The 13,772-nt window shown below is 40.4% G+C and overlaps 1 protein-coding gene across 2 annotated transcripts in view; it reads right to left on the bottom strand.

Annotated features, from left to right (window-relative positions):
- Positions 1–13,772, bottom strand: part of ZNF10 (zinc finger protein 10) — a 41,568-nt gene that overhangs the window by 23,865 nt on the left and 3,931 nt on the right. The window contains exons 1-2 of one of the 2 annotated variants that reach the window (XM_021715000.1): positions 1,670–1,747; positions 495–586 (exon numbers count right to left, since the gene is read on the bottom strand). In XM_021715000.1, the coding sequence (XP_021570675.1) occupies positions 495–586; positions 1,670–1,736 (159 nt within the window). In that variant the 5' untranslated portion in view covers positions 1,737–1,747. Of the gene's footprint in view, positions 1–494; positions 587–1,669; positions 1,748–13,772 lie in introns of those variants that run through there. The other variant, XM_021714999.1, reaches the window with a different exon arrangement.

Here is a 13,772-nt window from a genome sequence, read left to right as displayed (position 1 = left end):
GGAGATGTTAACACAGCCAGCACCACACCCAGGACAGTTGGGGCCCAAAGAAACCCCTAGAGGGGCATCTATATTCCTAGTTCTCTCATCATCTTTGGGGGAGGAAAGCTGACATCACTTCACTTGACTACCACCCATATTACCGTTACCAGCCGGGTGTAGTGGCTCATGCCTGTGATCCCAGCACCTTGGGAGGCAAAGCCAAGATGACTACTTAAGTCCAGGTGTCCAAGACCAGCGTTGGAAACTTGATGAGACCTCATCTCTACAGTAAATCAAAAAGCAGCCAGGTGTAGGAGCATGTACCTATAGTTCCAGCTACTTGGAAGGATGAGGCAAAAGGATTGTCTGAGCCCAGCAGGACGAGGCTGAAGGGCTGTGAGCATCCCACTACACTCCAGTGTGGGTGACAGTGAGACTCCAACTCAAAAAAAAAAAAAAAAAAGAAAGAAAGAAACTCCCAGTTGGAAAACAAAGAAAGCAGCCCAGCTTACCTGGGACCAGACAGTTAGCGACTTAGTTTCCATGTCCTCTTTGCTCTTGACAATACTTCCTTGAGTAACAGGAGAGTGCTGAGGAGGCAAAGCTGGAGAAGAGAAAGAAACATGAGGAAAGTTTGCTATGACTGGGAGGCTCTCTAAATTGTCAGCCTATACTTCCTCACACCAGTTGAGTATGACACAATCACCCATTAAATAGAGGAACATCAAAGACACTCCATAAGTAGATCTACAATGCCTAAAACTCCCCAAAATTATGAAGGCCAAGCATGGTAGCTCACACCTGTAATCCCAGCACTTTGGGAGCTGGAGACAAGAGGATTGCCTGAGCCCAGGCGTTCCAGACCAGCCTGTGCAATTGATGAGAACTCATCTCTACACTAACCAAAAAAATAGCCAGGCATGGTACCACATGCCTATAGTTCCAGGGACTTGGAAGGCTGAGGTGGAAGGATTGATTGAGTTCAGCAGGTTGAGGCTGTGGTAGCCATGACTGTGCCACTGCACTACAGCCTGGGCAACAGAGTGAGACTCCAACTAAAAAAAAAAATATATGAAGAAAAATGCTACATAGATTGCATTTTTACTTTTTAATCTCTGCGGTTCCATGCTATATTTGATTTGTTCTACCTACCAATACAAATTCTCTTTTCTTAGGAAAAATAAAAAACTCAACCTGATCTAACATTCTCGCTTCACAGCTAAGAAAACAAGTGTTTTTTTGGTCATAGAAGGGAAGTCAGAGATGTGAAGGACCAGAAAAATGTGATGTGCCATTAATGGCTTGAAGATGGAAAGTGCAGCAAAGAATGTGGACCGTCTCCAGCAGCAAAGAGCGGCACCACTGACAGCCAGCCAGGAAGCAGTCCCATAGCCAAAAGGAACTGAATTCTGCCAACAGGAAGAGTGAGCTTGAAAGTGAATTTTTTCCTGGAGCCTCCAGATGAAAATTCATTCCTGCCAATATCTTGATTTCAGCCTTTGGACACTCTAAGCAGAGAACCCAGTCATGCTGTCTGAGACTTCTGACCTGCAGAATTGTGAGCTAATAAGGGAGTGCTACTTAAAGCTGCTAAGTTTGTGGTAATATGTTATACAGCAATAAAAAACTAATACAATCAACCTTTTAAAGATAATTTGCATATTAAGGAAAAATATTATATATTTACCTATGTAGTTACCATTGCCAGTGCTGTTCACTCCTTTGTGTAGATTCAGATTTCCATGTGGTTTCATTTCCTTTCTCCCCAAAGGACATTCTTTAACATTTCTTGTAATGGGAGTCTGCTGGTGATAAATTCTTTCAGCTTTTTGTCTGACAATGTCTTTTTTGGGCCTTTGGTGTTTTTAAACAGTTTTACTGAGCTATAATTCATATACCATAAAATTTACCCATCTGAAGTGTATAATTCAATGTTTTTTGGTATATTATGTAATTTTTAAAAGCATGGTAAAATAAACAAAATTTGCCATTTTAATGCTTTTTAAGTATATGATTCAGTGCCATTAATTACATTCACAATATTGTGAAACTGCCACTACTACCTAATTCCAAAACTTTGTCATTCCTCCAAACAGAAACTCTGTACCCTCAGTAATAACTCCCCATTCCCCCCATGTCCCTGGAAACCTCTAATTTACTTTCTGCCTCTGAATGTACCTGTTTTACTCAGATCATATATGTGGAATCATACAACATTCAACTTTTTGTGTCTGGTTCATTTCACTTAACACATGGTTTTCAAGGTTCATCTATATTGTAACACGTATACGCACTTTATTAATTCATCCACTGATGGACACTTAAGTTGTTTCCATCTTTTGGCTATGGTGAATAACTAAATCATTGGCTGCAATGACCACTGACATACAAATATCTGTTTGAGTCCCTGCATTAAATCCCTTTGGGTGTACATTGTGAAATAGCTGCGTCACATGGTTTTACGGTTAGCTTTCTGAGGAGACATCAAACTGTTTTCCACAGCGGCAGCATCATTTTTGCATTCACACTAGGAATGTATGCAAGCTCCAATTTCTTCAGCCCTTGTCAGATGCTTGTTATTCCATTAAAAAAAATTATAGTCATCCTAACAACTAATGATATTGAACATATTTTCATGTGCTTCTTGCCATTTGTACATCTTCTTTGCAGAAATGTCTATTCAAGTTCTTTGCCTGTTTTAAAAACTGGCTTCTTTGCATAGTTGTTGAGAGGATAGGAGCTCTTCAAAACCCTTATCAGATACATGATTTGTAGATATTTTCTCCCATTCTATTGGTTGTCTTACCTTTGTGGTTGAAAGATGTTTTTGATGAGTATATAATTCTAGATTGTTATTTTTGCTTTGATTACTTTATAGATATTGCCTCACTCTTCTTACTTGAATTATTTCTGATAAGACATATGATAGCCCCTGTTCCACTGTACATAGCATGTTTTTTCTGTGGCTGCTTTTGAGATTTTTTTCTCTTACTGATTTGGAGTAATTTGATCATTATTTTTCTTCATGTTTCTTGTGCTTAGGGTTCCTTGAGTTTCTTGGATTCGTGAATTTATGGTTTCATTAAGTTTTAAGTTTTCAGTCATTGTATCTTCATATATCTTTCCTGTCTCTCCCCTACTCCAAGGACCACAATGTTTCATATAGTAGGCTACTTGAAGTAATCCACAACTCACTAAAGCTCTTTTCATTTGTTTGTTTCTGTTTTTCCTCTGCATTACTGTGTGTGTGTGTGTGTGTGTGTGTTTGTGTGTGTGCGTGTTAGAGTCTCATTCGGTCACCCAGGCTGGAGTATAGTGGCATGATCACGACAATCACAGCTAACAGCAGCCTCCACCTCCTGGGCTCAGGCAATCCTTCCACTTCAGCATCCCAAGTACCTAGGACTACAGACATGTGTCACCATGACTGGCTAATTTTGTTATTCTTGTAGAAGTGAGGTTTCGCTATATTGCCCACGCTATTCTTGAACTCCTGAGCTCAAGTAATCTGCCCACCTTGGCCTCCCAAAGTGCCGGGATTACAGGTACCCAACCTGTCTTTAATTTGGGATAGTTTTATTGCTATGCCTTAAAGTTCACCTAATTTTTATTCTGCAAGTCTGATCTGTTGTTAATCTGGTACATTTTCACATCAGACTGTTGGGAGCCAACCATGGAGGCCTGCCAGCTGACAAAGTCCAGGGGGCTGAAGACCCCAGGCTGCAAAGCAAGCCTGGACAGCTGAAACCCTTACTTCTTCTATTTTTGTTATTAATGCAGCCAGAAAATTCTGTACAGTCTGAAGGCGAAAAATAAAACTCCAATTCACGTTATTCATTGCCCCATACATAGAAACCAAAGAGTATTTTATGAGAAAAGGTTGTTTCTATTATTCCCCTATCTGGCTATGCCCCTGACCTCCTAGTGCTAGGCCTCACTGTCACATCTAGTGTTATGGCTGAAAAAACTCACAATGAGAACAGAAAGTGTTCTTTCTAACGCTCATAAAAAAGTCCTTAATCTCGCCAAAGAGTCATGAGCAAAACCTTGAACGTCAGGTGTGGATAGATAATTGCTTGGTAGAGTCACTTTTTGATGAACAATTAATTAGAGTTCCCAGAATGTTATTTTGCCCCAGTAACTATGATTTGTATTGTGGTTTGCATGTTAGGATAGTTACAACTCATTAACCATACTTATTTGAGCCTCTAACATAAAAAAATAAGCATTTCTATATTATGTTGTTTTTGCTATACAGATTTAATATTATAGAGTGACTTAAGTTTAATTTGAGTGTATATTATTCAATAATCTTTTAACTGTGGTAATCATTGTAGGAATGATTTATAAACTTGTTTTTACAGTTTAAGTTAGAGTAAATTAGATGGATGAAACTTTCCTAGACATAATTAGATTAAGTTTTGTAGACTGAGGATATTAGCATCTCTACTGTATAACATTCTTTTAAAACTTATCATGTGCTTTAAAAATCACAAGACAGTGACACTCTTAAAAAAAATCTGTCCGTGAAAAAATACACGTCAGAGTGGCTCCTTGAAGAACACCATGCATGAACTGCTTGTTCTGTTTTTTATCTCAGTCAAGGTTATTGATCAAGTTACTGGTTACATCAAGGTTATTGATTAAGTTACTGGTTACATATTGTTGTAAGAATTTTCTTTGTCCTTTTCCTTGTACGAATAATATAAAAGCTCTGTTAACTGACAATAAACGGCATCTGTCCTGCTAACACCAGATTCAGGTGTCTGAGTGTTTTCTTCAATGCCTACTCTGTCTTCCTTCGGGAGACCCTGAACCCAGCTGGAGCAGGACTTGTTAATCTGGTATATTTTCATATCAGACAATGTAGTTTTTCTCTCTAGAACCTCAATTTGGTTATTTTTAAAATATCTTTTATTTCTGTACTTATCTTGACAATATGAAATTCAGTTATAATAAACATTTTACTGTCCTCGCTAATTTTAATAGCTATGTAAGCATTGAATCTGTTTCAATTCATTATTATTGTTCTCACTACAAGCCATGTTTTCCCTTTTTTTTTTTAGTTGGAGTCTCACTCTGTCACCCAGGCTGGAGTGCAGTGGCACACTCATGGCCAACCCAGTGTCGACCTGCTGTGCTCCAGCGATCCTTCCACCTCAGCCTTCCAAGTAGCCAGAACTACAGGTATGTGCTACCATGCCTGGTTAATTTTTTATTTATTGTAGAGATGAGGTCTTGCCAAATTGCCTGGACTGGTCTCAAACCTGAGGGCTCAGGCAATCCACTCACCTTGGCCTCCCAAATTGCTTGGATTACAGACTGAGACATTGAGCCCAGCCCTGTTTTCCTGTCTCTTTTTATGTTGGAAATCTTTGATTGGATGCCAGATATGGTGAATTTTATCATATTAGATGCTGGGTATTTTTGTATTCCTATAAATTTCATTGAGCTTTGTTTTAGCATGCAGTGTGGAAACAGCTTGATCTTTTTGGGTCTTACTTTTACAGTATTCTAGGTTGATTTACAGGGCTTAGTATAAAGCTAATTAACTACTATTACTGAAGTAAGACCTTCCTGATAGACACTGACTGAGTAGGCAAAAACTAACCAGCATTCCAGGAATTAGAAGAGTTTTTCAGTTTGGCTGGTGGGATGGGCACTTCTCTCAGTCATGTGTGTTTATCAGGTACTGTTCCCTCTAATCTTTCACAGGATTCTTTCTCTGGCTCAGGTAATTTCCTCACATGCATGTACTGATCTGTGCTCTGCAGAATACTCTTGGAGATCCTCTGCAGATCTCCAGAGTTCTCACTGTATAAGACTCTATCCTCTCTGGTATTCTATCCTATGAACTCTAGCTGCTTGCTCTCCCTAGATTCAGCTCTGTATCTTTGACTCCGGGAGTTTGCTGGGCCCTCCCTCAGTTCCCTCTTCTTATTCTGTAACCTGGAAACCTTTCAAGGCAATCAACTGGAACAATTAGAGGGCTTACCTGGTTGGTTTCCCATCTCTGAGGGATCTCTGTCCTCTGTTGCCTGACATCCAGGGTGTTGAAAATCCTGTTTCATATATTTAGTCTGTTTGTTGTTGCTGTTGTATGGGCAGGAGTGTAAAGTCTTTTTTATTTTTTTAAAATTCACTCCCTCTTATTCCATCTTGGCTGGAAGCTGAAGTCTATAAACACTGTATATTTAACTAATTTCAAATTTAGATTTTTATTTTTTTGAGTTGGGATCTCATTCTTGTCCCCCAGGCTGAAGTGCAGTGACATGCTCACAGCCAACAGCCTTGACCTGCTAGATTTAGGCAATCCTTCTGCTTCAGCCTTCCAAGTAGCTGATACTACAGATTCATGCCACCATGCCCAGTTAGTTTTTGTGATTTATTGCAGACACAAGGTCTCACCAAGTTGCCTAGGCTGGTCTTGAACCTCTGGGCTCAGGCAATCCTCTCACCTCAGCCTCCCAAAGTACTGGGCTTACAGGCTGAGCCACTGTGCCTGGCAAAATTTAGATCTTTAAATTTCCATTTTCTGACTACTAGGTTCGACTATTTCCCATATATTCACATTTACATTTATTTTGTTCTTTATTCTTTTCACATTGTTAGTTCTCTCTGTCTTCTGGAGATTTAAGAGTTTTCGATTCTATTCTGTGCACATTTATGTAAGTAAAAGCAATATAGCTTCTACCTCACCATACCAGTAAAATGATCCTCACCAACAACATCCCCTGTACAGGACACTGTTGGCATCTCTATTTGCTTCCTTCTTCATCTAATTTTCCCCTTTTGTCTTGTACTGCCTAGTCTTCTCTAACGGCTTCAAAGTACATGCTTAACTTAAAGGCATGTACCTTGAAGCCATTTATTGTGTCCTTAGCCTTTTTTTCCCCAAAAGTTTCCCTTTTTAATGACCCCATGGCCACTCTTAGAACACAGAGCATATCTACTTGCTTAATCCCCACTGTCTGTCCCACTGCATAACACACAATAGGGCTATGTGCTGTGGTTGAAATGAACAGACCTATCTTACACCCCAACTTCTTTCTCTAAATTCAAGTACTATTTTCAACTATGGTTAAGAGCATGCATTCTGCAGTCAGACTACCTGGGTTCATTACTAACTATAGTTTCTTAATCTTTTTGTATCTCAGTTTTCTCACCTGTACAATAAGGATAAAACAGTACCTATCTCACAGGGTTATTTTAAGAATTAAATGAGTTAATATTTGTAAAACACAGACTAGTGCCTGATACATGGTAAGGATTTGTTACTTAGTTAACTTTTCAAAAAGACATAGAGTGAAATAGTAACGCAAATGTCTTTCTGGACTATCCTCTTAGTATCCAATCAGCCACTACAATCTGTAAATTACTCTTCCTAAATGTCTCTCCTATCCATGTTTGCCTCTAGATTCTTACTACCATGGCCATGATTCAGGTCCTCATAATTCTTGACCTAGAAACCTCCTCTTGGGCTTCTCTACCCTGATTCTCTCCCACTCCAATGAGTGTCCACAGCAACACCATCTCTGTAAAACACAAAAGTTCACTCCCTGATTTAAAATCTCTTTTATTCTCTCAGACCTACAGAAAAACAGACCAAGTCCATAACACGGATTTAGGATTCTCTATGATCAGGCCTTTTTCTATCTCACTATCCTTGCGTGTTTCATCATACTACCACACTGTTCCCTATAACCATGTTGAACCACTTGAACTGCCTCAACATTTTTATCTATATTGGTCCTATGCCAGAGATATTCTTCCCTTTCTTGTCTCTTGCCAAAACCCTGTATTCACCCTACAAGTTCAAACATCATTTCTTTCTGTATCATTCCCTAAGTTCTCCAGGACAGTTGAGGGTTTCTTATTCTTTACTCCTACAGTCACTAAAACAAGAAGCAACATGGTGCCAGGTGCAGTGGCTCATGCCTGTAATTCCCTGCACTTTGGGAGGCTGAGGAGGGAGTATCACTTGAGCTCAGGAGTACAAGACAGCCTGGACAACATAGCATGATCTTGTCTCTCCAAGAAAAACAAAAAACAAAAAAATCAAAAACTAACTGGATGTGGGGGTACATGCCTGGAGTCCTAGCTACTCAGGAGGATGAGGTAAAAGGAATGCCTGGAGGAGGTCAAGGCTGCGGTGAGCTTTGATTGTGCCATTGCACTCCAGCCTGGATGACAGAGAGAGACCTTAACTCTAAAGGAAAAAAATAAACAAACAAAAAGAAAAAAAACAGAAGCAACATGGACAGAACAAAAATATAGCAAAAGAGACCCACAACTAGCTGACCATGTCCATATGGAGAGGGGTCGGTCTATGATACCATGTACAAGTCTCAGTCCTTACCCTGTTAAACCCTTTCCCCAGCAATATGAGTAAACATCAGTTACAAACTCTAACTGACAATAAAGGCAGGGAACATACCTGATGAGGGAACTTGGACACAGAAGTAGATGCTATATGTATGCCACATGGATATTATCAGAGTACAAGGTTCATTATAGGGCGTCAGGATGGTACAATTAGCAGAATAAAGAGTTAGAATGAACCGTATCGTTTCTTTATTCATTCTTTTTTGTACCAGACACTCACAATATGTCAAGTACTATTTTAGGGCCTAAGAATAGAATAGTGGCCATTCAGACAAGAGCTCCTCTCTCATGAAGCTTACTTTTCAAGATGAGTAAAGGCTGAAGTAACTGGGAATGTTTAGCCTCCACAAGAAATTACCTAAGGGAAGCAAGAGAATGGTCTTCAACATTTGGAAGTCTTGTGCTTGTATTAATATTTATATCAAGTTGTTCCACAGGGCAGAAATAGCATAGATGTGTAGAGTCACAAATAAGCCAATTATAAGTCAATATAATAAGACATTTGTTAATTAAATGACATATCTGGAAATGGAACAGGCTATTTAAGGAGGCAGGACATCTCTAGTCACTAATAAATTTTAAATAGACTCCTATTTCAAAAAGCAAAACTATAGAATGGGCTCTGGTTTAGACAGTCATTTAAAGTCTCTTCCAATTACTGCTTTTTTTTTTTTGGAGTTGAGGTCTCACTATGTTGCCCAAGCTACAGTACAGTGGCGTGATCATGACAATCACAGCTCACAGCAGCCTCAACCTCCTGGGCTCAGGCAATCCTTTCACCTCAGCATCCCAAGTAACTGGGACTATAAGCGCACACCACCATGACTGGCTAATTTTGTTTTTTATTTTTTGTAGAGATGAGGTTTCGCTATGTTGCCCAGGCTGGTCTCGAACTCCTGGGCTCACTCAATGCACACTCCTCAGCCTCTCAAAAGCTGGGATTATCAGCCTTAGCCACCATGCCTGGGGTGACTCCAATTTTTTTAAATAAATCATTATTAATTCTTATGTGCGTGGCTCTGTACCAGACCCAAAGGATAAAATGTGAATAAAACATTTATTACTGCTCTCAAGCAGTTGAGTCTAGCTGAGGAAACTGAAAATGGACAGTTACAGTAGAATTTAATTACTACTATGACAACAGCATGCCCAAGGGATCATGAGAGCACAGAAGACGGTATCTAAGCAATAATTTCAGGAAGGACCAGTCTGAGTGCCAGAGCTGGTTTGGCAGGCAGAAGAGACTAGGGAACACTGAGAGCAAAGGCAGAGACTGAGACAATGATGTGTAAGAAGTAGTTCAATACTGCTAGTGCATACAGTGCAGGGCAGGGAGCAGCAAGAAATAAGGCCAGGGGTTTGTAAGGCTACAGCTAGGTCACAGATGGTGAAGCATGCCATTCTTAGAAATGTGGACTCTTTTGTACATGTTGTAAGCAATTCATGTCTCAAAAATGCTACTCTAGCTGGTGCGGTGGCTCACAACTGTCATCCCAGAACTATGGGAGGCAGAGGTAAGAGGACTGCCTGAGCCCAAGGGTTCAAGATCAGCCTGGGAAACTTGGTGAGATCTCGTCTCTACAATAAATTAAAAAAATTAGCTGGGTGTGGTGGCATGCACCTGTAGTTCCAGCTACTTGGAAGGCTGAGGCAGAAGGATAGCCTAAGTATAGCAGGTCGAGGCTGCGGTGGCAGTGAGCATGCCACTGCACTCCAGTCTAGGCAACAGAGTGAGACTCCAACTCAAAAAAAAAAAAAAAAGAAAAAAATGCTGTTCTAGGGGTAGCTGTGTGATGGACCAGAGGAAGATATAACAGTTGCAAAGAACCCAGGTAGGAGGATAATACTGTAATCCAGAAAATGGAAATACAAATTAGGGCTGTGATAATAGGAATGAAGAGAAACTAGACTTGAGAAAGAGTGGTATGTCCTGAAATTTGTTTGACTGTAGGGGTGAGACAGGGTTAGTGATTTAAGATGACTCCCAGGTTTCTGTGTGACTAAATGGAGAACAATATATCAGGAGGAGTAGGCACTAGAAGAATGATAGGGTTGGTTTTCAATACAGTGGGTAGGCTACAGAGAAGTGAAATCTAGGAGGATATATCTACATGTTTGTCATCTGTCTTCAGAAATATAGATATTTCAGTCAGGTGTGATAGTTCACGTCTATAATCCTAGCACTTTGGGACACCAAGGTAAGAGGATTGCCTGAGCCCATGAGTTTGAGACCAGACTAGGCAACTTGGTGAGACTTCATCTCTACGATAAATCAAAAAATTAGTTGGGCAAAGTGCCGTGTGCCTGTAATTCCAGCTACTTGGAAGGCTGAGGTGGAAGGATCACCTGAGCCCAACAGGTCAAGGCTGCGGTGGCTGTGAGCGTGCTACTGCACTCCAGCCTGGGCTACAGAGTGAGACTCCAACTCAAAAAGAAAAAAAAAACAAATATAGATATTTCTGTTCTATCAAGCTGCTGGGCTATACACTCAAACAGGACAACCTTTTGTTGGGGAAGGATGGTCTTTTGTCACAGATTTAAGAGTAACTGTATTCTCCTGCTATAAGATGTACATCCAGTAGACAGATAGAAACAGAAGTCTAAAGATCATATATTCCCATCAACAACCCTGTAATATAATATATATAAAGCCTACTAAGAAACAGAAATATTCAATACAGCTACTTAATGGTATTATCAGAAGAAATAATGGCATGAAATCAACCAAAGATAACTTGAGGAGTAAAATAAATTGCAGGACCAGGATTTGATTGTGGAGAAAATAAACATTTAGGAAGCAAATGGAAGAAAAAGAGAAGCCCACAAAGGAAGCAGAGAAAGAACCAAGAGACAATGTGAAGATATAGAAGACAAAATTTCAAGTGCGGGGGGGAATCAACAGCTTCAGATACATTAAGGATTGAAATGTACTGGATTGGTTAGATAAGCATTCACTAATAACTTGGGGAGAGCAGTTTCAATACACTGGTGGAAGCAGCAGATAAATTCCAGTTCAATAAAAATGTTAGTCAAAGTAGAAAGCAGGGCTGTATGCTAACAGTGAGAGGGAAGCAACTGGCTATGAGCTTTGAGAACAGTGATAAAGGTCTGGGTCATGCAGCGATGGACTAGCAAAAGAAACTGACAAAAGAGAAGCTGAGGTTATGGAGAGAATATCTGTCACAATATGTGCCTAGTGTGATTTCCTCTAGCAGCACTTACTGCTTGGACAGAAGAAAAGGCACACTGTGCAGTAATCCTGGGTTGGGATTTTTGTGGGTACAGGTACTGTATGTACAGCAAGGAAAGTGAAGATGCCTAGTGTGAGAAATGTGTCTGATCAACAAATCTCTAGTTTTGGTACAGACATAAGAGAGTCTAGGAAGAAGTTAATAGATTGGAGGGGAACCTACAGGAATAGGCATAGTAAGAATAAAGATAAAAGAACCATGAACATAAAAGGTGATGATCAGAAAGAATACTGACGTTTAGGGTTTGAGAGGCTGTGTTGTTTGGTGGTGAAAGGAAATCCAAGATACACAGAAGTGGATGAGATGAGCAGATGATGTGAAGAGCTCCCAGATGTGAGAATGTAAGGTAGGCTTGGTTCATATAATGAAGTTCTAGAAAACTGCAACCTGACAGAGGAAAGTTGTTTCAAATCCTCTGATGATGTCCAGCATTACTTTTTTTTTCCTGTTTTGGCTGCAGTAACATAATAGATCTTGGCATTCAGGAAGCAGTGCCCTTTCACAGAGTCATGATGTAAAGCTTGGAGCCCATCTTCCTATTTGGCCACTGCTGTGAAGGAATAAAAGTAAGGTGAGAGGCAGTCCTGATGCCCTAGAATCCAATAATCCTCCCAGTAAGACCGACACACCCACAAGCGGCAAAAGACAATTCTATAATATACACACCAAGAGCGGAAGGTATTCAGGTAATTATCAAGAGTGACTTAGTGTCCCCTACATGATAGGCTCTTGTTTAGATGCTGGGAATGCAAATGATATAACTTTCTCCCTCCAGCAGTTAATAACCATGGAAGCATGTTAAAGATGTGCAGTACCATGGACATCAAAGAGAATGTAGAAATGAATGTGGCTGGAGAAATTAGCAAGATTTCCTGGGGAATGAGGAACTAGAAAAAGGACGAGAAAAGGTCTAATGTTAGGAGTTAGAAAGCACAGCAAAAACCATTAGAATGGCTATAACACGAGCTTTACATCTGCAAATAGAGGATTTTTGTTCCCATCACATCCAAATGGTAAAATCTCCTAGCAAACAAATATAATAATTCAGTATGTGAACATGAATGTTACACTATGATTTATCTTAGCCAAAAGGCTGAGAAGCAATGAATGTTACAATAAAGTCTATATTTTATAACAGACTGTGGCCACACACTAAAAAAGTATTTAATTTATAATCATTCTGCTTTTCTTCTGAGGCAAAATCAGACTCTAGTGCCAGAGAAGAAAAAGGAGGCATTATTGTTTTGGTAAACTCTTAAGGATAGAGGGCTTAGTTTTCTATTGCTGCAAACTATCACAACTTGGTGATAAGTTTTAAACATGCATTTAGTATCTAACAGTTCTAGAGGTAAGAAGTCTAACACAGGTCTTAGTGGGCTAAAATGAAGATGCTTGCAGAGCTATGTTTCTTCTGGAGGCTCTAGAGGAGAATCCATTTCCTTGACCTACATTCACTCCTTGGCTCCTGACCCTTCTTCCTCCACCTACAAAGCCATCAATTATACATCTCTCTGTGCCATCCTCTCATAGTCAAATATCCTGATACTGACCTTCTGCCTTCCTCTTCCACTTTTAAGGACTCCTAGTGATTACTCTAGGCCCACCAGAATAATCCAGGGCAATCTCTTCCTATCTTGAAGTCATTAGTTAAATCACATCTGCAAATTCCCTTTTACAATATAAGGCAAAATATTCACAGGTCTAGGGATATCTTTGAGGAGATATTATCTTGCCTACCGCAAGGGCAGAGATGGACTGAAGGAAGTTTCAAGTATCAGTAAGAAGGCATAAAAGCTACTGTCTGAAGCATAGGCAATTCCACAGCACAGCTCCAAGCACATCACTGAACTCTACAGTCTGGACCCTGGTAACTTTTCCTCTTAATTCCCACTGCAAGCCGGGCTCGGTGGCTCAGCCTGTAATCCCGCGCCTTTGGGAGGCGGAGGTGAGTGGATTGCCTGAGCCCGCGGGTTCAAGACCCGCCTGGGAAGCCAGACCTCATCTCTACAATAAACCAAAAAATCAGCCGGGTGTGGCAGCGCATGCCTGTAATTCCGGCTACTGGGAAGGCTGAGGCGGAAGGATCGCCGGAGCCCAGCAGGTCGAGGCTACAGTGGCTGGGAGCGGCCAGTGCACTCCAGTCTGGGCAACAGA

Source organism: Carlito syrichta, unplaced genomic scaffold (assembly GCF_000164805.1).
Source record: "Carlito syrichta isolate Samal-C Ts95f unplaced genomic scaffold, Tarsius_syrichta-2.0.1 Scaffold306507, whole genome shotgun sequence".
Taxonomy (NCBI): Eukaryota; Metazoa; Chordata; class Mammalia; order Primates; family Tarsiidae; genus Carlito; species Carlito syrichta.
This window is presented reverse-complemented; position numbering and strand designations above follow the sequence as displayed.